Consider the following 26,205-nt stretch of genomic DNA (forward strand, 5'->3'; position numbering starts at 1 on the left):
ACAATAATGAGCCACTTCTGAAGCACACTTACTACAATCTAAGCCTTTGTGTCTCTTGCACAAGGACAGTTTTGGAGCCTGTGCTTGGTCACACACTTCCTTTCCATTATTTAAAAATCACAGTTCTAATTTAAAAATGTGAACAAGTGTAACTCCCTTCATTCACATTCAGAAGTAGTTTCTGAGGAAATATCAAAACCTGTCCCTAAAATCCTGTTTTTCTCTATTTTTGGTCATACTAACAGTATGTGCTGAACAACCAAATAAACTCTATTCCTGCAACTCTGTATTGACATAAATCGTAAGCACATGGGCCACGAAGCAGAGCCCACTAGGGATTCTAGTTCCAGGGTCTTGCACCTCAAGTGCATGACTGAGAGGACACGGGGACCCAGAAAGTCATCAAAAGGCACAGGCATCTTCACCATGTTCAAAAAAAGAGGATCTGAATCAATTCTGCCTTGTTTATGGCAGTGAATAAGCACAAAATTGTGGTTTGATCTGCCCAAACTCAGTCCAGCTTCTTCACTGACAGTGTGTATATTTAATTACCTTTACTCAACAAGTTACCTACAAAACCCACTAACATACTACCAAGTGGAAACACTGAACGCTCTATAAGAACTCATTAAATGTGCAGGTTAATTCAGTCAGTGCACAAGCTTATATATCTGTCTTCTGCAAATGCAAACTACAGAACTGCACATATAAGTGCTTATATAGTTAGCAATAAATGAGCCAAGTGACAAAAAACAAAGGAAAAGTGATACTGAGGGAGTGCAGGCATGTGCACAATTCTGTGAGTCCTACTGCTGTACCAGGATATACCATAGTCCATGACAGAGCTTCAGATTTGGAATACGCAATGAGAGGAATCTCCTATCACAAGCCCCTACCCTTTCATTGACATCATATAAGAACGGTTTACAGGATGCATGTCTGTGTAAGGTATGAAGACTTGTTACTTTTGAAGTTTTGAAAAGACAGGGTAGAATTCCCTTTCTCTTAAGTGTCCTCATATCAACAAACCTGCTGCCACTAACGAACACGCACTAGATAAAGTACAATTTATTATGCACGCTAATTTAGGAAATCAAAACCATTTTTCATTAGGAAATACAAGTATTAACTAACATCATTTACTGATGGAGGGAAGCCAGGATTTGCAACATTGGAGGTATTCCTGAAATTAGTGTACTTTAGAAAGAAGAGACAGTAAAAAAAAAAAAAAAAAAAAAAAAAAAGCTACATCATGTAGCAGACTTTTCTACTGCTGGACAGTATTACCACAATGGCCCATAAATTACATAGACGTGGTATAAGTTACAAAAGAGAAATTTTAACAGAATTTGTTTAGTACAATCTTTCATCTTACATCTCACTTCTGATTTTACGACCCTTTAGGGATAATCTTTTATTAATGACGGTTGAAGTCACAGATAAGCGCAATCTGAAATTAATCTGGCAAGGTCTCCATTCTTCACCATGTTAATTTTATTTCAGCCATATCTTTTAAGAACGTGAATAGATGGGATGACAACTTGACTTTCTACATGACAAAAAGGACCTGTGCTTATTATAGAATGTGTATTTCTTACATCTGTGAAAGTGGGAGAAAGAATATTAAGGGACTACCTATTTGGGACTACGGAAGAAAGCTCATCTCACTGCATTTTCTAAGCTATAGTTTAAGCTGTGCATGCATTTTAAAATACAATGAAGGCTGCTCAGGTGTGGAATGCTAGAAATAGTTCAAATCATGTTGAAAAATGGAAGCGCTAATGGGACAAGATATCTCTATTGATCACAAGACTTCACAACTGATGGTGGTGGTGAGACAATCTTTTGTGCTGTGCATGTGCTATTATAAAACAAACAAAGAAAAAAAACACACAGAAAATCCTACAGTAAAACGTTAATTTTGTGAAGTTGCATTTTCTAAAAATCAATACATGTAAATACAAATTTTGGTTGAAAGCACATAACGTTTCTCAAGGAAACAGCAGAAGAATTTCTAGTAGGAGGTAAATAAAATATCTGACCTTTAACCCTACTCTTAAAAATGCCTATGTGATTTTGGGCTTCGAAAGTCTCTTGCTCAAGTATAGCCCTGCCAGATACAATGACCTGGATCAGGTATTGTCATACTCACAGAAAACACAATTCCTGAGCATTACATGCAATCAATATCCAAAATTTGATCCAAAATTTTCCTGCCTTCAAATTCTTTAGGTACTGAACTCCCTTTCAGAAGGCAACAAGTCAGGAGATTAGTTATCAAGAGGCCTGAGAAACACTTTCTCCTCAGACAATACCGTGGTTTCCTTTTTTAGGCTTTAACATGGAGAATTTTTACCTCCTGATTCTGCTGATAATTATTTTGCATACTTTTGACATAACAAAGACTAAAAAAACCCCACATTTGTTCTTGCAGTGGCATCCCACAATGGCATAAACTCTTATAAGTGAGGTCAGCTGACTGAATCAAATACAGCAGATAGAAACACATTTACCTTTGCATTTATGAAAATGGTTTTCTGACAATCGTGTCCCTTTTTTCCACGACAGCTTTGATCAAAACATCCATTTTATTAAAATACTCAATTTACCTCAACCTTTGCTATGGTTTCATCCTGCTTGGTTATTGAAACAAACAAATTGATTCAGAAAATATATCTTTGCTGAATGACATAAAGTATCGTATCTGGCAGTACTTGGATTTAAATGTTATCGTCCCTCCACCAGCTTAATTATTTTTTTTGCTAAGACTACAGAAATTACTTTTTTTTTTTTTTTTTGTCATAGGAAAATATATCCAGTCAGATCAGTTAGAAATGAAAACTTATTACCTTCCTTCTTCCTTTCATTAAATTCCCCTGCGGATTAAGAGCTACTACTGTGTCTTGTCTTGAGCAGTTTTATCCTCAAAAAGACTGAGAAAAATCTAGCGGATTATCAATGCTGATCTGTTTGAAAGAGCAAGAAATACTGCTCTGTTATCGCAGCAGGAATTTCCAAAGCGGTAAGTTCATCACAGGATGCACAGACATTCTGCTGGATGATAGAATAAAGGCTGTACCTGGAACTCAAAGCTGGTAAATCCTAATGCTGAAAAGGTGCCAGCTCGTGTTTTGCCAGAGAAAAATATTAACAGTGTAATGCCAGCTCTAACTAGAGATTTGGCACACAAAGCATGAAGAGTGTTACAGATTGTGCTGACAATGTGACACTATGTTTTCCTGGATGTAATCTGGGTATCTTGAGAGTAAGCTTGGAGCACTAATGAGAAAAATGATATTGAACTGGAAGAGCTGTTAAATATGCAGTAGCCACAGGGTTCCTAGAGTTTACTGGAACTGAAATGAAAATTGTAATGCCATCAATAACACTGTAAACTAGGTAGAAATGCTGAAGGTAAAGAATCTCAGCAGGCAAAGCTTGTTTCTGCTACCATGCTTGCCAGGACATAAAGAACTTCACTAATAACTCTCTTTTTATCCCTGAAGTCTTATTAAAGAGAAGCAAGAAACTTGAGCTTAAAGGAACACACACATTTCAGGATACAAATGAACATCACAACTGGCTAGAGAAAACTGTGTAAAAGCTGAATGGAAAACCATGTAAGGGCAAGAAGTAAAGCACATATTGAAGATACAAAGATTATTCTATTTCTTCGTGTCTCCGTGTTTGATTTTTTGCTATTGACGTTGCTGACTTCTGTTGGCAGTCTCTCTCTCTTTACTTCAAATACAACTAATGATTCTCATATGAAACACATGCAAAGTTGCTTGACATTGAGTTCTTTTACCATCTCTGCTGACATTCTTGTCATCTTCACTACATTCTGCACAGAAGGTCTAAAAATTCACCTCTTTGCAGGAGACGTGAACAAGCTAACTCTACCAGCAAACAAAATTTGTTTCTGATAACGATGCTGGATATTCACTTACCGAGGAAAGAAAATCATAAATATACATAAATGGACATTGACAAAGAAATGCATTCTCATTAAAGAGAAACTGCCTTATTAGCATCACTAGAAAACTAAACAGTTCTTAACTCCTCCACATGCTGATGAATGTCCTTGTCTCATAGCTCTCCCTTATCTCCAGCATCTGATGCCCAGACACCTCTGAAACCACGAATTAACAGGCTACTACTTATTCTCTATATGCAATTAATTACCAAAGCTATTCTTAACATTTCCTATTTTATGAAAGAAAAAAATTACAGAAGAAAGACAGAGAAAAAAGATAGAGAAGCAGTTCTTTGTTTTTGAGAATATGAGAATGGGTGGAATTCTGGACACAGTACCTATAAACGGTAACTCTGGATCTCCAAACTTCCATTGCGAGTACTATAAATTTGCCCTGGCAGATCTCTCTTTCCACTTTCCTCAAGATTCACAAGTATACAGAGAAAAAAATTTCAAATGAGTAGATTTCTGTATTTCTTCCTCACTGCAATACAGTTTACTTGTATCAGTACGCTGATAATGGATAATTCATTTTGTCTTGTATTTACATATACTACAGGGGGAAAAAAAAATGACAATGAAAATTTTGCCAATGAAGAAAGAAGTCTACTCCACACAAAGTTCTTCCCCCTTCTGTATCTGAGACAATGAAACAAGGTGGACAAATCACAGAGTTTTTCCTCCTCTCCACAATGTTGCTTACATATTAGGATAGCAAAAATAAAACAGAAAGCTTTTCTGAATTCATTACAATGTGAACGACGCTAAGCAGAACATACTTCTTACTTAGAATAACGGGAAAATTATTTTTGGTTGTACCTAAATAATTGACTGCAAATTAAGATTTTTTTCTTCTTAAGTTTAAAACCACGGCATTTGACTAGACTTAGAGACCAGCTTACCCAAAGCTTACTGTGATGCTTTGGAAAAAACAGCACAGAAAAAGTTATCTTCCGTAGCAATTACTGCTATCTGTTTTTCTCTGCTGTATTGTCTTTAAACCTATTTAATTCTGCCTTTAAAATAAGCACACAAAGGAGAAAATCTAACCTTCATTCAACACAAGGGTAATCCAATAGGGTTAAACACAAGAAATAATTTAATAAAACTCTACAAGAAAAATGACTTAACCACTGAGGACAATACAGCACTAATGTGCTTCATAACCAATGTCTTACCGACTGTGAGAGGGTCAGTGCACATGTCGCTTCTGTTCTCCTTCCATGCCAGCAAGTACTTGAGGCTGATGGGATCTTCTGCTTCTATATGGCTGTTAAATGCCACCATCAGTTTATGAGCCTTTGCAATGCCACAATAAGTCCTTGTTTCATTAGCTAAGGACAAATTATTTAAAGTGTTTGCTGCCTCGAAAGCCTGAGTGAAATATTCAAGAGCTTTGTCGTAATTCCCCTAGAGACGAAGAAGAAAAAAAGAAGAATAAAAACAATTGTAAAAACCACTTACGGTCACCTGTATATTACCTTGTTATTAGAACCTGCTTCTCTTGCACCTGGGAGATTTTGCAGCTCAGAGTCCAACTCTTAGAATGACTCATGGCACAGTATTAAGAAAATCACTCTCCCTTGCAGCTTTATTTTTAAAATACAGAAAAGAATGCTCATTTCTTTATCAGGAACTGGATCATTTTCAGTTGCCTGGATAGTATTTTGAACATGCAAATCACCATTCGAGTGTGAAGTATTAATACCAATTTCAGCCAGGCCAATTAGGAATTATCACCATTGTTTCACTGTCATACCTGCAGGAGGAAAAGTCCTAATTTACCACTGGGATAATAAATTTTAGAAAAGAAATATTTTAAATGGAAAAAACAAAAAACAAAAAACAAACGAGGCTAATGAAGTGGTGAACACAAAACAAGGGAAAGAACAGAAATGAAAGCCTACAGATTTATGGGAGGAAAAGTTTGTATGCTCAAAGACATTACTCCTAATTAAACAAAAAGAGAAATAGTAGGAAGGAAAAATACGTCAGCCATTCCTAAACAGAGAAAATCCAAAGATTTTATCTATTTATCTGAACCGTACAGAAACTCTAAATTCATTAATTCAGTAAAAAAGATTATAAACTATAGCAGATAACATAAGGGCTGCTCCAAAAATAATGCCTCCTATTTTATTATGTTGGCTCACAACATCAGAGGCAGCTATGGTGGGATGAACCTTCCTACCAATATTTGACTACGTTGTTGCCGTGGGACAGATGGCAGCAGAGGGGCAGTCTAACAAAATGGTGTCTGACACGGAAATGCTTATGAAGCAAAGGTGTGTCACTGAATTCCTGCATGTGGAAATATATGGCACCCACTAACATTCATCTACATTTGCTCAACATTGTTAGAGACCAAACAGCACAGGTTTGCACAGTGAAGTGGTGGGTGATGTGTTTCAACAGAGGTGACAGAGATTTGAAAGATGGCCATGCATATTTTGGTGAGAGTGGGATGCAGGCTCCTTGTTCACTGGTGAAAACACCATTTTGACTATTTTGAAAAATAGCGTTTTGTAGCTGAAAATTTGCTCTATCCAGTAGTGCTATTTTGCTCTTCATATCTGTTGCCGTTTCCGTAGAAATAAACAGGAGGCATTACTTTCAGAATGACCTACGTACCTTGAGAAGAGTTAGAAAAGCATAAAAGCTATTTTTTTAAATATAAAGTAAATATAAAGTTAGAAAAGCATAAAAGCTATTTTTTTAAATATAAAGTTCAGGAAAACTGAACTTCCTGACCAAGCAGGAATGAAGAAAACAGTAAATTAATGTAATTATATAGAAAAACATAAGTTATTTCTACTGATAGCTCTCTCCCCTCAGTGGATCTCTTGTGGTGGAAATCCTGACCCCAGGCCTACAAAGAAGAAAGTCTGATGTTTTTCTGAGCAAAACAAACCTAAAAAGAAGTCAACAAGCAAGTCAAAGGGAAAAAAAATCTTGCAAGCAAGTCATTATGTTCATCTCTTACCTGATATTGAAAGAACTAATTCTGGCTATTGCCAGATAGACAAATTATGTCCATTATTCAAATCAATTATAGCTGGGCTGGAAGGTGCCTCCCAGCTCTCCAGTTCGTGAAGAATTCTGCTGCCCTGATGCTACAAACTGACCTGACTGAAACTATGTTCTGAGATGTCTGATCCTGTCACTCTCTACTTGTCATAGTAAGATTGGAATTCCCTTCTGCATTGTGGAGACCAGAAGTACAGCCTACTTTCATATTTGTTGATCTTGATCAACTGCTTTTGCAGATCAAAATTTGTATGACTGCTAAAGGCTGTCTGAAATGTTAAAAAAAAGAAAGGGAAGAAGGAAAATAAATTCCTGCTTAAATACAACAGGACAGCAAAATTAGGCATATCAGCACTCAGTAATGAATAAAGAACAATCAACCTGTTTAAAGAATTTCTGCCAAAAGTTTGGCAACAGAAACACGTAAGAGCTAGAAAGCATGAGGTTTACTGCATATGCCTGTGTACCTACATATATACAAGCTGAAAACTTCAGCATTTCACCAGTAACATGTAAGGTGCAGTTCAGAAATATTCAGCATGATTTAGAAAGGGTATTCCTATATTTAGTATAAGTGTTTCCTAATTTCTGCATTGCCCAGCCTGCTAAGCAAATTCAGAGACTGGCACATGGCTCAGAAATAAGGCACCTTAAAAGACCTTAGTGACCCTAGTAAAGGGAATTCTTTGTTGCCCTTAGCTTAGCACTGTCTGTCACTGCCCATCCTCTGATTTAAACAGGCCAAATTGGAGTCATCAGGTTGGATGGAACATAAAGAATTGAAAGCCCTTGTACTATCGATACTAACCTTTGATAAAATCTTTGCTGCACCCATTTCATAAATTTGGCTGACAGAATGTAAAGAAGTCAAGCTAAGATTAAAAACTGCATATTAATACGCAATATAATATATATTCATATTTTAAAAGCACGACTTCTAATGTATAATAAAATTTCAATTGAGTTAACTGATGGCTCTTTAAGAGCATGCATGGCCCCAGCTGTGATTTGGATCTGTAATTTTCACAACACTGAAAGGTTCTTCTGATCTGAATTTGGACTTTCCATTTACCTATTGTAGAACAATACCCATGTATTAAGTAAGGTGTGAAAGGTTCATCTTACCCAAAACTTAAGGCATATTTTACTTACTCTTTCATTGTAAATGTTCCCGATCAACACACATGCATCCACCACACTTTGGCTTAGATGAGCATTCTCAGCAACCTTCTTAAACTCTTCCAAGCGCGCAAGACTTTCAGCTACCTTTCCCTGACTGAAGCAAAGGACAAGGGACAGAATTAAACATTTACCCAGATGGTGCCTCCAAATGCTGAGGATCTATGCTCCTGTTCCTCTTTGAGTTTATGTTACGATGACTCATCTGCTTTGGGGTAAAACTTAGACTGTAGATGGTTGCTTCGAAGCTTCCTGTACCCAGACCAGTTCACACAGAACATCTGAAGGCAGAATCAGATTTTCTTGAGTGAAATTAAAAAAACCCTAAACTTCTTTAGAAAACTGTGCCCTATTTTAAGGACAGTAGTTAAAATGCTGGTGACAATTTTGCAGGGTTTTCAGAATTTCCATTTATTAAACCTCTATTTTTTTTTCCATCTGAGCAGCTGATAATATTTTCAAAACAATTGGACCTCACATCCCGACAAGAGGAGAAAGCAGGAATGCTAGCTTGCCTAGCTTGGCTTTTCCTCACCACTTTTTGCTACGCAACCCTGGCAATACAGCAGCAGCTCTATAACGGTGCTGTCTCTTAATGCTAGGGATGACTTTTCGTGAGCATAACACTGCACTTTGGCTGGGTGGATTAAAGGTTGCCGGAGACACACAGGCAAACCTATAAACTGTGAATTGCAGGTGTCACCTCCAAATCCCAGTGAGATCAGAGCAACCTGAGGTCACAGCTGAATCTAAGTTGAAAACTGGCTAATGTAGATTGGTAATAACAGTTGCAGATTTCTATGGTTTTTTTTGTTTGCTTTTTGTTTTTGTTTTTTTTTTAATATAGCCGGTCTTATTAACAACGTCAGATCTCTACCATATGGTTACAAGATATAATAGACGTCTAGGTTTTCTTGTGAGTAAGGCATTATGCTCTTTTTCCCTTTAAGGCTGAAGTGTTACTGCAGCTGACCTCAATATGAGCCATGAACTTGAGCCACTAATCTAGGAATACAGCATGTTAAATGTCAAGCTACCAAGCAAGAAAGAAAATGCCGTCTCTTAATTAAGAAACTCACAGAAACAGAAACTTCTGTACGTGATAAAGAACTATGATTTATTTTCTATTTTGAAACACCTTCAAGTTATATTCCTGCCATAAGTGACTGACTAGGTTTCATCTATATTTTGGCTTTTACTGCAAACCACATTAGTGATCTGTGCTTTCAAAAGCCAGCATGAGTCTGCAATTTTCTGCCTTATAAAATGAAGTAATTATAATGGGGTAGAGTCTTCCACTGGAGAGGGAACACAGTAAAGCATCACAGCAAATTTACAATTTTTCAGTGATCTCTATGTGACTGAAAAGGGCCAGACTTCTATAAAAGGATGCTAAAACAATAGAAACTAACATGTTTGAAATGTTCATGTATATACTTCAAAGTAAGGCTTAGTTGTCAGTCAGCAGGGCTGAATTTAATACAATTTCCTAATTTAAGTATTTTAATGAGCGTATTAAACATACTAAAAACATATGCCAAATGTCCAAAGATTACTAAATTTTAGCTTAGAAATCTCTTTTTTAACCTATGTTTTTTCCAAAGAAGAGAAAATTGAGTGTATCCCAACAGAAATCCAGCATATGATTTATATAAGTTAAAGGACAAGGTTAAAATGTTAGACAAATATTAATTCCAGTTTTTCTAGTTTTCTATATGCAGTGCACAGGTGCAACTTGAAGAGCATATTATATGATACAATCATTAAATCCATTCAACCAGACCTTTGAGAGTTAAAAACATATATTCTGAGGAAAAGGACTCCTCGGTCCAAGGAATGAGAATGAAACAGTGCAGAATATTTGTGTATCAAGGTGATTCCAGTTTCCAATTGGGAAAACAGGACTGTTAACACCCACATCCCCTGACAACTGTCCAATTATGTATATCACACTTGGCCTACTGTTTGCAGTAGAAGTAATCAATAAAGGATGTGGTTGAGTGAACATAGATTTTGGTTGAACCAATGCATGAAAACTTAATCATTTACTCAGAGTGGAGAAATCAAATAGAGCAGGGATGAAACAGCCACTGAGGGGTTTGTTGATTGTGCCACCAAGTTTGTGGGCTAGAGGCTGAAAGTAATAAAGCAAATGGAATCAGTGACAGGAGAAAATGTAAAAAGGGTTTCTTAATTTCACGAATTGATAGAAATGTTTTGATGTATTTTTGGTCATTTTTTATATTTCACATAAAAATCTATGTTCCGTGCACAGAAAATATAAAAATTGTTAGGGCATATAATATCTTGCAAGCAAGCAGAAAACAATTTGACACATACTAGAAAGATGGTTCTCAGTGTTAGGACTTCACTTGCCAACTAGCAGCCAGTTGGTACAGTCAACAATTTTTTCAAGTAAGTACTTTTAAAAGCGCTACAGCTTGAGGTATACAAAGTATGGTAGAAGGATTACTGAAACACTTCATCCTGCACATGACCTGATAACATGATAAACAGTCTTTCTTGCTCAAAGATCTAATACTTTATAGTTCCTTCAAACATCGACATGTTATTTTTCACAGCCATATACTTTCTCTCTCCTTAGACATCACCTTCCTAAATGCATAAAATGCAATTTCCTAAAGATATAGTCATTCATGATCCCACAGAACAGTTATGATGACTTCAGCAGAAGAGATTACACATCTACAGCAACTCATTTTCCAGTTTCATGCTAAAATGCCCTATGAGATTTTTACTCCTATTAGACTTTTATGAAAATATGCACCTTTTATAGGATTGCTCATGTGATTGAATTGGATGTATAAATCATACGTCCACAAGAAGTCATTACCATGGTGGACACTGGCAGAATAAGTCAAGAACATGATGCTATTATGTCAGATATTTCCCTGGAAAATGACATGCCTAAATGCAGATGATAAAGATTTTCTGTTTCCTGTGGTCTGTGGAAACATCTGTAGCAAAGATTTCAAAAAAATTTCCAAAGCTATAGACAATTTCTGAGCCATAAGGGAGGGCTCTGCCACTTTCTCCAATATGTCACAAGGCTTTCAGTACAGACTCTCACAGACATTAAGATTATAATGCACTATTTCAGAAGCTAGAGAAATACAATCATCTCTCTTTTTTTTTTTTTTTTAAGGCATTATCCATCAAGTTTAAAATGACTTGCACAAGTCTAGTCTAGGTAAGGCTAAAAAAACCCCACAAAACAGATAGTGATCAAGCTGAGTCTCGAGACTGCTACCAACAGTAATTATTCATGCAACCATCCAATATTTTCTAAATTTACCAGACATTGACTCCTTTGCTATATCAAGCAAATATCCAAAAGTATAGTATGAAAGTAAACAGAGACTTGTATTTTTTCTAAATTAAAAATTTAATAGCCTCTCTTTACATTAGCTTTTTTCTACATAACATTGCACTGTTATTTCATGCCTTTTCCTCCAAGTACCAAGGAAGAACAAGCAGAACTGGAGCAGTCCAAACTTTTTAATGAAAAGTACTGCTGCTGAGTTTTGAAAAGTAAGTTTGTCTGAAATATCATCTGTCATCCTGGTTTACAGAATGTTTTCTATTAGGGAGCAACACACAGCAAAAATGCATTTAAACAGAAGGACTTGCTTAAGACAAAGATCACAGAGACGCAGAATAGTTAAGGGGTTGGAAGAGATGGATGTCAAGTCCATCTGCCTGGCTCAGAACAGGGTCAAATAGAAGAAGACTGCGTCCTGGGGGTTTTGAATAATTTTTGAAGGTTGTTTTGATCCAACAACCTTTCTAGACTACCTGTTTCAGCATTCACCCTCACAATAATTTTTTTTTGTGTGTATTTAAGTGGACTCTCATGTATTTCAATTTGTGATCATTGCCTTCTGCCCTGTCAGCGAGTACCACTAAGAAGAGCCTGGCTCTGTCTTCTTTACTACTGTTTGAGAGATACTGATTAGATCCCCTCTGAGCCTTCTCTTCCACGGGCTGATAGATGCTCCAGTCTATCATCTTTACAGCCCTTCGCTGGTCTTGGCCCACTGTGCTCAAGTCTCTCTTGCACTGAGAGGTGGAGCATTACAGTGCTCCTGAGGCGACCTCACCAGTGCTGAGTAGAGGTGCAGGATCATGTCCCTTGACCTACTGGCAATGCTCTCAGTAATGCAGGTTGTTTTTGCCATGACTTGACATTGCTGGCTAGTTGGGATACTTGGCTCATGATCTCTTGTTCACCAGAAAACCCAGGCTCTTCTCTGCCAAGCTCCTTTCCCTCCAGTCAGTCCACAGCCTGTATTGGTGGTGCCTGGGGATATTCCTTCAGGGTACAGGACTTGGCTTTTTCCTCTCCTGAGCTTCACAAGACTCCCATTAGCCCTTTTCTGCAGAGAGGCTAGATCCATTTGAATGGTAACACAACCGTGTGGTATATCATATACCTCTCCTCAGTTTTACATTAATCACAAATATGCTGATGGTGAACTTGGTCACATCATCCAGGTTGTTAACAAAGGTACTAATCAGTATTGGGTCTACTGCTTGTGACTGGCCTCCCACTGGGCTTCATACTAAATACATGTAGGTGGTTTTATTCCAGAGTATCTAAAACAGAGAAAGGAAATTCAATATGCATTTTCTAGGTATGCCCTGTTGGCTGTCATAGGCCACTTTTTACCCAGACTACTGCTTTTTGTAAATTCAAGGAACTCATGAATGCTCTTGAGAGCTCAGACACCTCACTTCTACTGTGTCACTGTGTCATGGTAGCCAAGTATGTAAAAGTCAGTCATAGCAATAGCTAGCGTACCAGCACCATCTTTTGCAGTTAAGCTTACACAAATTTTGCAAATGGGACCTGATCTTTTAAGTCTGTTTCATGGCTTTTTGAATGTCTTATCCTGTGCACTCCTTCAGAATGTTCAGAATATGAACAACAAACTGTATCAAAGTGATGAACCATACTATATTCTTAATACGCCTGGATTTCAGTTCTTCAGCAAGACCTTTCCCAATTTTGTGGGAAAAAAAAAAAAAAAGAAAGAAAAAAAAAAGAAGAAAAAAGCCCTCAAGTTATGGGGGTGGGAGGGATGGGGGGAAGCATAAATTCTGTTTATAGGTACAGAAAAGCTTTGGATCATACATTAAAAAAAAAATTGTAAGAGTCTAAAATAACTTTCAATGAAAGGGTCACTTACTGCAAGAAGGGCGCTGCTTAAAATTTAAGCAGTCAGTAATGGGAAGCGACAGACCTCTAACAATTTAAGTCTTTCACAGTTGAATGAATGTGCACTGACAGCCAGACAAGGATGTGCTAACCTACCTTACCAGGATCTTGTCTATAGCTTCATATGCTCTTCTTAGGCCTGCAGAATCACACAGTGCTGTGAAGATTTTTATAGAGGTGTTCAAAATCTGTGAAACAGAAAAATAAAACCCAATAAATACAATGCTATGGGTTTCTTTCTTTCTTTTTTTTTTGTGTGTGCGTGTGCGTGTGCATGCAATTCTTGTGCTCATATAAAACGCAAAATTAAAGTTTTCCCGTATTTGCATTTCTTTTTTAATTAGTTGCAATAGAAACAAGTTTTTGATTATCACTCATAGTTGTTTGATACTACATAATAACTGCAAACTAAAAAGATCAAACTTGTATTTAAATGTCTCCGCTTTGCAGCTTTGCAAAAAATGAAGAGATGTTCCAGATTCACAATTTAAATTTCCTTATTCATAATTTAAAATATTTCAAAAAGCTGTGCTTTCATGAATTTCTATGAATCAATACATTAAGACAGTGCCCTTTGTATTCATACAGTTTTAGAAAATACATTCAAATACAATTTATTTACTTTTCTTTCTTCAAAATATCACTATGAGAACTTTTTTAGTACAATTCAAGTGCATAAGAGCTGAATAAACTACAGCTTACATGTTTAAGCAAGGATTGACTTAAAATACCGTAGGTAATTTTGTTACATTTATTCATGCACGCTAGCAACCTGTTAATATTGGGATATACTCTTTCATCGTGACCTCTCCCACAACTGAGGGCTTACAGCCACTACACAAAAACATATGATCTTAATTTAATTTAACACTGACATCACCTGTATTGCGTAATTTCTCTTTTCAACCTTTTTATTTCCAACAGTGGCGAAGGGAGAATGCATATGAAATTAAATCCTGTTCTTTCCTTCTTCCCTCTCTGTTGCTTGACCCAACCTATTACACACATGAGAACACAGGAAATCTCCAAAGACTATCTATGGAAATCCTTTTTGCACATTTCCAAGAAAGGAGTAGTGAATGTCATTTACTAGCTTTGAAGGGGGATGGGAGATGCACAGGGACATGTGACAGTAGCCTGCGTGCCCCAAGATGCCTATTTATGGTGAAGTAAAAGATAGGGCACTCCCTATTAAGATGCATCCCCTGTCACTGGCAAAGCCCATGCTTCTAAAGAATACAACTTGCGTGTGCTAACCCTATGGATGGTCACCATTTCTACTGTTGTTTCTACTGCACAGCTTTCCTAGCTCTTGAAGAAGCTTTGCTACACATAGATGTATTGCTAGATAAGGCTCCTATTTCTCAGTTACTGAAGCTCTGTGTGTACCAAATGTGCGGCTTACTAATGTACAACATGCTCCTTATCTTTCCTCACGTACTTATCAAAGTTGTGTTCTGATGTTGTATATCAGCACTGCATCCTATACATGAAGGTCATTCGCAATTGAGTTAGTGATGCATATGATATGACAAAAAAAGTGAAGGCACTACTGTTACGAACTTGTCACATCAGTTCAGAACTCACCCTAAACTGGATGCATAAGCATAGCTGTGAAGGTCTGCAGTCTGTCCTTCTGATAATCCAGGCCGGGAACAGTAATGTGCAGGTGCCCAAGAAAGAATTCTTGGTTCTACATTTAGCTCAGAGGACCTGCAACATTTGTTGAAGTAACAATGCCCATGTCAATAAGCCTGCCATGATAGCATCAGGTTTCTAAAACTTTATGCACTGGACTGAAAATCACCACCACTTCAAACTAACCTCTGTATTATTAAACTAGGACACAGGGCCTCCAGTGGTTCCTATCTAGCACTGAAAGGTTACTTACGTGCCCAAGGCTTAGGCTGCTATGCTGTTTTTTCAAAAATATCACAAAACCTAAAAAGTACAGATGAAAACCAAGAAAAAGCCACAGCCAGAGCAGCTCAAATAAAAGGTCAGTTCACTACATCTCTGCAACATCTGCTAAAAAGAGGCAAGTAAGTAAATAAATGAAGTCTTTTTTCTTTTTTTAACTAGGAATATTCATTTAAAATCCAAGATCTTCAAAAATGGTACGTTTCATTCTAAACAGAGATGAAATAAAATTAATTAAATCATCTTGGGGAAAGAAATATTTGCAGATTACGATAGAAAATATATGAAAAAAATATTCTACGTCTGCATTTCAAATAACTCCTCCAGCTTCAGGTACTTGGTGGGGACACAGAAAGGGACACATTTATGATGGTAAGAAGCTATTCCCCTCTATGCCAGGATCCATTTATGTGGGTTATATAAAAAAGAGCCTCCTCACCTACGATTTGTGCTTCATTTTCAACACCCATAGGAAATGAAAAGGAAAAGCAGAATAAAACACTGGATTAATACGTTAACATTAGAGGATTTCACTCAGAGACTCTTGTAATTACAGTACAATTTTAATTATCGTTTAAAATGAAGAAAATTACAGATCTTTGATGATGATGAATCAAATGGAATTGACATAGCAATTGCTACCAGAATTTGTAAACAGCCTGAAAACACTAAGTGGACAGTAAAATGCCCAGGTTTATTTTCAAGGGGTATTAACAACCAGTTAATCTATGTGTATTCCTATGAATACCATATAAGAAAAGACATGCTCATGGTAAGAGCTCAGACTGAGTGGGCATGGCTGGGCCATTCACCTGCTAGTAGTCTCATAAGTGGATAAATATTGGGAAGACTGACCATCCAGACTGCATGGAATTTACATGCTCCCTTGAATGCTGTTCTCTGTTTAAACACACATGTAGGTCAGAAACAGGTCTTTCATTTTGGCCAACCTGTGCAGAAGACAGCATCATTCAAGGAAGAGGTGGAAGATGTCAATAACTAGTGCTGGAAACATAAATATGCATAATGAACGTGCAGTTTTGTTGTGTTTGTGATCTTATGGAATACAACTACCATTACACAAAGGAAGGAGAAATTGATTTAGACTGCAGAACAAATATCTGCTTGTTAAGGGAACACACTTCTGCTCCAGTATTTAATGGTAAATACTGTACATTAAAATTGCATCTTGGTAATTTTTCTCCTGGTAAGGAAATGCAAATAAAAATTGTGTAAAGAAATACTGAATGGGACTACACAAGAATCTGTATTATTAATATACATTTAAAATAGTGGGCTTGGGCATTATACAAATCTAGCTGATTTGCCTTTTCAAAACATCAGAGTTTGCAGAGATTTAGAGTTACCAAAGGAGCAATACATAGTTACTTATTTAATTTTCTATGTACCAAGAGTTTTGAGAAAAGATGCTCTTGCAACAGTTTTATCCTGATGATGCTAGGTTCAAGCATCGTTGTAAAATTCCTGTATTGTTTCAAGGAGTACTTCATATTCCAACCAACACGTGGGAAAGTTTCATGGTATATGAACTTGAACCAATTAAAATAATGTATGGTTCGACTTAGAAAGAAAAAATAAGGTAAGACTAACAAAACAAAGACTATTAAAGCTGCAATGATTATGTTCACAAATTAGGTTTTTGGCCCTCTGTGAGCATGCACAAGGACTGTTTCAAAAAATAAAAACTGCCTCTTAAAAAAATGAAGTGAAAATCAAAATCCAATACAGAAATGAAGACTGAGTTTCAGTAACTTGTTCTCTAGGGTTCAGAGAAGTGGTAGAGTGAAGACTTCAACTTTATCTTCCACATTACAGATCACTGTTCAAAGCACCATCTGCTATTATCTTGTTGTATATTGGGAAAAAAAGGGGTGAAAAATTATTTTTTATCACTCCAGAATGGAAATCAAAATATCTGAAGTAGCGTTGTATGATTGTTTTGATTTCTTTTTTCATACCAGCTGCATATGGGTGCATCTGGAAGGAGGATAGCTACTGTGGAAACAGCAGTTTGATTACAGAAACAGCAATTCCTGTTTCTTTGCAAGTCTACCGTGGCTACAATTTTTACAGCACAGAAATAAAGCAAAATAACAAGGGTAAATTCCCAAAGTAGGTCCTATTTGTGGCATAGCTCTAGCACTAATTCTGTATATAGTGATGAATTACACATTTGCCTCCTTAGCCACGAAAAACATCTGTCAGATCTCAGACCTAGATCTGCTTTTCCGTTATTTCAGCATTCTGCCATGTGACCCTCCTGAGGTTATGCCACTAACACCATCCACTCTCCCCAAAATCTCACCTTTTAAAATTTTGTTGTTGCTGATTTCACACCTGCATTCCTTTTGTCTATACAGAGACACATTACACATTGCTACACTCTGTATATTAACAAAATAGGACACAGGCTTCGCTAAACCTCAATATGTACATTTGGGGATAATGGATGAAAGAGTAACAATTGAAGGTATGAATTTATGTTGAATAAAGAATGCCTACCCAAGTCAACATAAGATTAATGTTACTGGCAGTACTTTATCATTTTGGTAAAAAACATTACTCTGACAAAAACATGATGGGATAATACTGATTTATAATACTGTAACTTTAAAAAACACAAAACCACAGTTCTGCTCTCAGCTTTGGCACTTGATATTATTGTCAAACTTTATTGGAAACACATTTATTTTGATTTCTGAAAATCTAACAGTGTTTAGCCATTTCACAGCTGGTGAACAGTAAAGATGCTTCTGCCTCATTTACAGATCCTGAACATGAATCAGACAATCAGCCGCAACATTAGTCAAAGAGAACACTAGCTAATGATTTCTGACAGGCACTGCAGTAGCAGGCCAGGGCCCAGCCTGGGTAGCAGCATCTGACAATATTTTTTTCTAGAGCCAACAATAGATGTGGAAGACAGAAAATGCAATCAAGCAATGCTGGCCTTGTACCACTTAGTACCCCGTATATTTTCAGAAAGAAAACACACTATGCTAACAGTCACCAAATAATCTTTTCCATTCCATTCAGTGAAAATAAAAAAACAATACTGTCATACGCACAGGCATTTTCCAGTTCAGTGAACTCTGTCCCACAGCTCCCCAATAAATGCATATTTAAAAATAAAACGGATACTTTTTAGTATCTCATGCTCTAACTCTGATAATTCATTTGCTGTAGATCATGAGAAAAATCAATCAGAGGTTCTGTCACGGATTTACCTTTCCCATCTTCTGTATTATGCTGAATTCACCACAGGGGCCAAACTGCAAAGCTTTTGGAGCTTGAAGTGTGCACAACAGAAAGGAACCTATGAATCCATTCCACTGCAACTGCTTTCACTAACCTCACTTACGAGGAGAATGCATAGACACACAGGTATTCTACAGGAAAATTAGAGCAGTTTTACTTTATTCATGTTTTTGAGGTTGAGAATGCAAATTTCCTCTTGAAACTGCCATTTTTCCTATACAAGTGCCATCTACTGTACATGAGGTGGACAACATTTTAATAAAAGAATAACAATCTAATTTAAAAGAATTGCTTTCCCCAATTTTCTGTTTTCTGTTTGTTTGTTTTTTGGCTTTTTTTCTAGATCAGTGTTTACCCCTTAACCAGTAACATACTGAATTAGATTACATTTTGATAACATTTCAATACCAGTGCAGCCCTTATTACCATAATTCAAGTGGGTACATGCCTGTGGCAATTCTGAGTAAGAACAAAGATTTCCACCCTGCAAATTTGGATGTATTCTTAGTTTGGACAAAACACTGTGTGCAAGAGTTTGAACAGCAGAAAGAAAATCATATTGCTCATTTAATGTATTGATTATAGCAGAGCTTATTGATCCCAGGAAAACAATACACAAACATCAACTGAATGGCAGGCCTTGCCTTGTTAAGTGCTGACTGTACTTGGGCATAACGAGCATCTAGAAGTACTATAATATTCAGGTCGTATACTCACAGTTAAGACATACTAATACTGGGTGCCAAGCTGAGGAATGAGGGAGTAGTCCCTGAACTGCTAGGATTGCTCTCCCTAGAGCACAGGCTTGTGATAAGAGATGGCTATTATTAAGATGCTACTTGGATGACACTGCTGGAAAAGTAGTCGCCCCTTCCACTCCTCTCCTGTTATACCTGGCAAGCAAGTGTAATATTTACCTCAATGCTCTATGAACTTGCACAGCAATGTTAACTTCAAGTTATTCCTGTCTATATTTGTTTGAAGCACTAAAGCCCTGGGGAGATAGATTAATGTTTCACTTATTTCTTAAGAGTCTATCAGGACAGAATCTAGATTCTTTTCTGGTCTAAAGCGTTTCTCGTGTACTTTATATAGCATTCAGAACATAGGTGCTTTGCTTCAATCCTGAATGGAAGATATGCAAATAAAAACAACTCATTTCCATAGAAAAATTTCTACTTTCTATTGGATTTCATGAGGTCAGGAGTTTACTCTCAAAGCTTGGTTTTTCTGCATAGCAAACTTCAAAACCAGGAAATGCAGAAATGATTGAATAAATGCTAACTTCTGTCCTTATTCTTATTTCTTTGTTATTAGCTTCTGTATTACTGCTGTTAATTCTGGCCTTCTGCACCACTAACAGTAAAATTCTCATTCTCTGTTATTACAACTTCAGTAGAAATGCAGTCATCATTCTGTTATTTAGCACACCTCAAAAGGATTTTGTTAAAATTAAAATAATAATAACAATTAAAAAATAAGCCAGTTCAGAGCAAAAACCTATGCAAATGTCAAAGCCAGGTATTCAAATTTCTAATTATTGTACAATTCAAAATCTTTACTGCAAAAGACATTACCCTAGTAAAGGTTGTTGTAATCTTCGTTTAGTACAGGAACGTAATGTTTTTCCAAACCAGCCACTTTTGGCATATTTTTTCAAAGTAAAGCATGGCTTAACAGTCTGGAGTGAAGAAGCTTCATCTGTTACCCTTTAACAGCAATAAAAGAGGAAAATACAGTTTATGTACCCTTTCCATCCTGACAGATGTGACAATAGCTGGAAACACTACGCCTGCCAAGAGCTTTTATCAAGTATGTTATAACAACTAGTAATAAGTGTAAATAATAAATGGCCACGATCTTATGGGAAACGGTGGCAATACTAAACAATTTTTGGTGCTTGCTGATGGGAGTCTGCTAGTCTTGGAATTCCCTGGCTTCCCAGTAGAGTTTTGGCTTGACAATAAACAACAGTTTAATACTTGATCTAATCCCAGCCAGGAGGTAAGTTCAACAGCAAGCTTTTGCAGATGTTCACATCCAATAATCTATCCATAATTGATGAAACAGGGAGGTCAGATGTAATGGTTGCTACTATTCCAGCAACAAATAAATGGTTATTGACAAAACAAGCCAGTGTGGCGCTGAGTGCCGAGCAGTGACAAGCATGAAACAGTGCTGAGACAGAAGTAGTGATGTGAACACAGCCCTTCATCTTGAGAATTCCTCAATATGATGTGTGGTATGAGGGCCACTCTGACACATAAGCAGATGGAGTTGACTCATAAAGGAAAAATGAGATTCTGCAACAACATAAAAGACAAAGGCGGAGGCAGAGAAAGAATCAAGGAGAAAAGGGAGGACAAGATTGGAAATTTGGGTAAGTGCAACTATGTGAATTGTTCAGAAATGTTTTTGTATAGTATCACTGTGATCCAGATGTCTGGATTGCTTTTATCACACTGTTGTGTCTACATGAATGTACCACGCTGTCAGATTGCTGTAGCCTCCTAAGACCTTACTAACCATACTGTATGCATGGGCACGCTTCGATGCTCATTACCTTTTAGACAGAGGATCTATAAATGTTCTCCTTCATGCTCCATAATATATTTAATCTACTCATTAAAGGATATTTTTAACCACAAAAGTTCTCCTAGCCAAAAGCAAACATACAAATCCTTAGATTTGCATAACACAATGGAAAAAATTGCAGTGATAAACAAAAAGGTATTAAAAAATGTCTGTCAGTTAAAGACTTATTTTTCTGTATAAATACGTGGAAGTAAGGGAAAAGTTCTCAATCAGATGAAAACCTGATATTTTTTTTTGAATTTTAACCCATGTGAGAAATGTAGTAAAAGGATTAATGGACTGTTTTTATTGACTGAATAAAATTTGAATCATTTACATGCAGACATTCACTTGAAATCTTTTGCATCCATTTCAGTGCTAAAAGATAGTATTTTTACAATTTTTACTATGCAATATTCTAATATGAAAAATGGCAGAATGAAATGGTGGCCATTATTGCTATATGTAGTCATAAAAAGATTTCAGGCAGAAATATTTTAAATATTAATATTACTAAAATCACTTAAAGCACAAAGGAACGTTAAATCGATTTATTTAGAAGTACAATTTATTTCACACTTTGCTACCAATTCTTTTGATCAGTTCTGCAATAATACATAAGCTGAAAGAAAAACAACAAACAAATTGCTTCTAATAATGAAGCAGCAAGCTCTAGGTTTCACACAGGGAAATTTCGGTGTTTTAACTTCTTGGGTTATTTATCTATCAAAGAGTAAGTTTTAATTTCTGTAAGGTGACTGAATCAAGACCTCAATTTGATGGTTCTGATCATGCAAAGTTGTTAAGCATTTGCTACACCTGAATATTTGAGTCTGAAGTCAATGGGAATAATCACATTGAAATTTAAGCACGTATTTATTAAGTAAATTGCTGTAACTTGAACTATACCAACATGAAAAACCAATTTAATTTTAAAAGCCTTACTTTATAGAATTTTTAAAAGCCTGTTCATTTCAGCTAAACCATACGAAGGAAAACAAAGCCTTGTACATTATGAATATATTTGCATTTACGTATTGAAATTCCCAAGTTTGTACAACATGGGTACAAGTGCTTCATTTCTCAAAACATATAAGAAGCCTGACTTCCGTAAGTCTATTATCTAATAGAATTAAAAATTTCTTATAGATTTTTTTCACCCATTTGCTGCAGCCCTGGCTGTAAATATATGTAAATACACCAACAGACACACTACTGAAAAGTTCTTGTTTCTCAGACATTATAAGCTACAAACTTAGATGTGATGCAATTATCCCTTGATTATAATAGTTTTCAGGTTCCTAAGTTTAGCACACCCAGAAATTCAATACAGTCTAAAATAGATGAAGTAAAGAACCTCTGTAACATCTTTTTAACATAGAATTTTAGTGCTTTGTCTTTTTTGTTCCTATTCTCTGGGAATAAACAGATGAAAATGTGTATATCAACAGTTACATAATTTTTTATTTTTTAATTTTTTTATTTTTTTTTAGCTAGCCTAGAAAAAAGTTTCAACGTAGTAAATAGAAAATGCCTGCATAAATCCCATCTTTTAAGTTACAGTAGACAAGCAGTTAGATTTTTAGAAAAACCTCAGCCAGGGCAAATGGTCTAGTTTTTAATGGTTCTATGTCCATGTGGAGGCCAATCACAAGTGGTCATTCCCCAGGGTTCAAACTGGTCCTCTCCAACACTTTTATCAGAGAGACTGAATGTACCCTCAGCAAGTCTGCGCCAAGCTGAGTTGTGCAGTTCACACAATAGAAAGGAAGGCTGCCATCCAGACGGACCTGGACAGGCTCAAAAAGTGGATGCATGCGAGCCCCATGAGGTTCGCCAAGGTGTTGCCCTTGGGTCAATGCAACCCCAGATAAGAATATAATCTGGGAGAAGAACTTATTGAGAGCAGCCCTGTAGAGAAGGATTTGAGGGTCCTGATGGATGAAAAGCTGGACATGAGCCAGCAGTATGCTCTTGCAGCCCAGAAGGCCAACTGGGAAGAAATTTTTTACTCAGGGGATATTGAGGTGCTGGAATAAGTTGCCAGAGAGGTTGTGGATGCTCCATCTCAGGAGGCATTCAAAGCCAGATAGGATGGATTCAGCCTGATCTGGTTGGTGGCAACCCTGCCCATGGCACATAGGTTGGAACTGGATGTTCTCTGAGATCCTCTCCGAACTAAGCCATTCTATGATTCTATGATTTGTAGCCTTATATCTCATATCTGGCTTGTACCTTGCCTGGGAAATCAAAAGGATAAGCCATCTCCACAGGCGATATCCAGCACAGCTATCCCAAAGTAGTATAGTCAGAGCAAAGCCTCCACTTGTTCCCTCTAACTACCAACTGCTCTGCTCTCAATGTCTTGGTTAAAAATGGATGCAAAGACATTCATTTGCAGAGAAATTCAAGGAGTTTTTATAGTTTTGTCCTCAACATTTGAACGTGCTCACCATGTCAGAGCCAAGTGAACCCCCAGTAAGTGAATTTTGCTACTTTTGAGTTACTAGTTTACTAGTAACTACAGCTAGTTACACAGTTACTAGCTATAAGTTTTTGAAGACATTTGGAGTCTTATGAATACTTCTCTTGATATTATGGCAATATCTATTATTATTATTTACATGCTTCAGCATGTCAAGTCTTACTGATGCCGCACTCTAGCCCCTTCCAGTTCTTCTGCAAACTCACAAGGTGTTTGGTGTGTGCATGCATGTACACAGGTGCATGTGTGTAGAACACAGTAATAAAATTAGTCATTTCATAATGGATATCCTGTTGCAAAATTTTACGAAAAAATAGAGTTGTAAGTTTGGTAAATGCTATGATTTTTAAATTCAGGATTTTTAATATGCATATTTTGGATAAGGCTATGCAAACCTTATAAATATACATAAATTCAGCAACTTTCATACCATTTTGGAATTGAAAACAAACCCAAAAATTGGTGTCCTCCACATATAGCTCCCAAAATTGGAGTTTTAAACTCCTATTCAGATTCCTGAGAGCAGTGGAGGAAACATAGTCTTAAAATTTGGAAAATGTCTTACAGATTTATTCAATGGAATGTGCAGTCAAATCTTCAGCTCACTGTCTTCTTGCTCTTTTGGGGTGTATGCATGACTACATTTGAAATCTTAGCAGCTGACAAAAATCCACACTTTTATGGCATTTTGGTAGTCAGTCTTAGAGAATGTGAGACTTCTGAAGAATCAGGTTAACATCAATAACTCATTATTGCATTCACTGTTGCTATGGCAAAACTTGGAAAACACGGAAATAATCTGAAAATCTTCTGATTGGCTTGTAATGCATGAGGTAACAGATTTTTTTGTTTGTTTCTTTTTTCTTTGTCTTTTTAAAACACATTTCATTTTTTCTTGTTCCTTATGCTCTATGATTGCTGTGTAACTCAACTGTTGTAATTCTGCAGCAGCACTGCATTTAAGACTGCTTTCTCACAAAGTGTATTCTTACTGCACATCTATCTTGACAGAAATCCAGTTTACCGAGGGGAGCTATTCTGATGCCACTAACCAAGCAAAATGTAATTTGAAGAACAGGCTCAGAAGGAAAATAATACCATGTTCCAAGGCAATTATGGTGGACATCATATAACCAAGGTGCCAATTTGTGTGGTATACAGAAAGGTACTGAAGGAAAACAACATTATTACATCTCAGAACTATTGGGTATATTTTTTATTCAAGTTTTCAAGAAACTGGCTCAGATAGGAAAATGATTATCTAGGATAAACCAATGGAAGAAATCCTTCTTTGACTAAGAGACTAACTTTCATATCCAAAATAATGTTAGGTCTTTCATCCTCATTAAAAATTAAGCACGGAATTAACAGCAAAGAATTAATTGAACGATCGGACATCCCTTAAGTTTCACATCTCCTTTAGTATTCTCAGCTCAGATTGTTATTTCTTACTTCTATAAGCATTTGAGGTAAAGTATTTTGTCAGGGTAACTTTTAGTACCAGTACTAACTGTTCTCATAGAATTGTGTTTGTCAGAGAATCACACACAGAATTGCAGGGGTTGGAAGGCAACTCAAGAGATCACTGAATTCAACCCGTGGCTAAAGCAGGCTCCCTGCAATAGTTTGCACAGGTAGGCGTCCAGACAGGTCTTGAACATCTCCATAGAAGGAGATTCCGTAGCCTCTCTGGGCAGCCTGATCTGGTGCTCCATCACCCTTACCATAAACAAGTTCTTCCTTGTGTTAGCACAGAGCTTCCTAAGTTCAAGTTTTAGCCCATTGCTCCTTATCCTATTGCTACACACCACGGAGAAGAGCGTGGCCTCATTCATTTGCCTCCCACCTCCCTTAGATATTTATAAACATTGATCAGACCCCCTCTCAGTCTTCTTTTCCCCAGGCTGAACAGACCCAGGTTATTCAGCCCTTTATCATCTTAGTGGCCCCCTTCTAGGAGGGGACCCTTTTTCAACTGGGGAGCCCAGAACCTGGACGCAGTACTCTAAATGTGTCCTCACCAGGGCAGGGATGTTCATCCCACCAATGACTGGCAGCAGTGGGACCTCCCAGAAACAATAAAATAATTTAGTTGCAAAATTGGCTCACTAACCCCAGACCTTCCATAAGAAAACCTTTTTCAGCATATCTGTTGTCAGAGTCAAGATCAGTCAGAAGTGCTTACAGTCAAGGTTGACTCAGGTTTTTGTCTGGTTTTCTATTCCTTAACTAAGAAAAATACAGATTTTCTATTTGAGCATAGTTTTAATAAAAATTTAAAACCTGCTCCAATAACAGTGAAGCCTCTAGGAATTATGAGTTTCTTATTCTAGCATTTCTTAAACTTGTACATGACCCTATTTTCTATGCTGAGAAAGTTATGCACCATCAAAATAGCTAAATATCAATTACAAATGAATAAGCTTGATGAAAAACAAAAAAAAGGAAGTTTGAAATCATTTCCATTCAATACTATCTTTTGATGTGTTTTGTGAGCCCCACTTAAGCGTTTCTGCAGTGAAAGCA

General features: G+C 36.8%; 1 protein-coding gene across 1 annotated transcript in view; it reads right to left on the reverse strand.

Moving 5' to 3' along the window:
* Nucleotides 1-26,205, reverse strand: part of TTC29 (tetratricopeptide repeat domain 29) — a gene marked incomplete at both ends in the record, with an annotated part of 120,005 nt that overhangs the window by 40,912 nt on the left and 52,888 nt on the right. The window contains 3 exons of the mRNA XM_079534650.1: nt 5,155-5,386; nt 8,156-8,279; nt 13,518-13,609. Of these exons, the coding sequence (XP_079390776.1) occupies nt 5,155-5,386; nt 8,156-8,279; nt 13,518-13,609 (448 nt within the window). The remainder of the gene's footprint in view (nt 1-5,154; nt 5,387-8,155; nt 8,280-13,517; nt 13,610-26,205) is intronic.

This window comes from Tetrao urogallus (genome assembly GCF_951394365.1).
Source record: "Tetrao urogallus genome assembly, chromosome: 4".
Taxonomy (NCBI): domain Eukaryota; kingdom Metazoa; phylum Chordata; class Aves; order Galliformes; family Phasianidae; genus Tetrao; species Tetrao urogallus.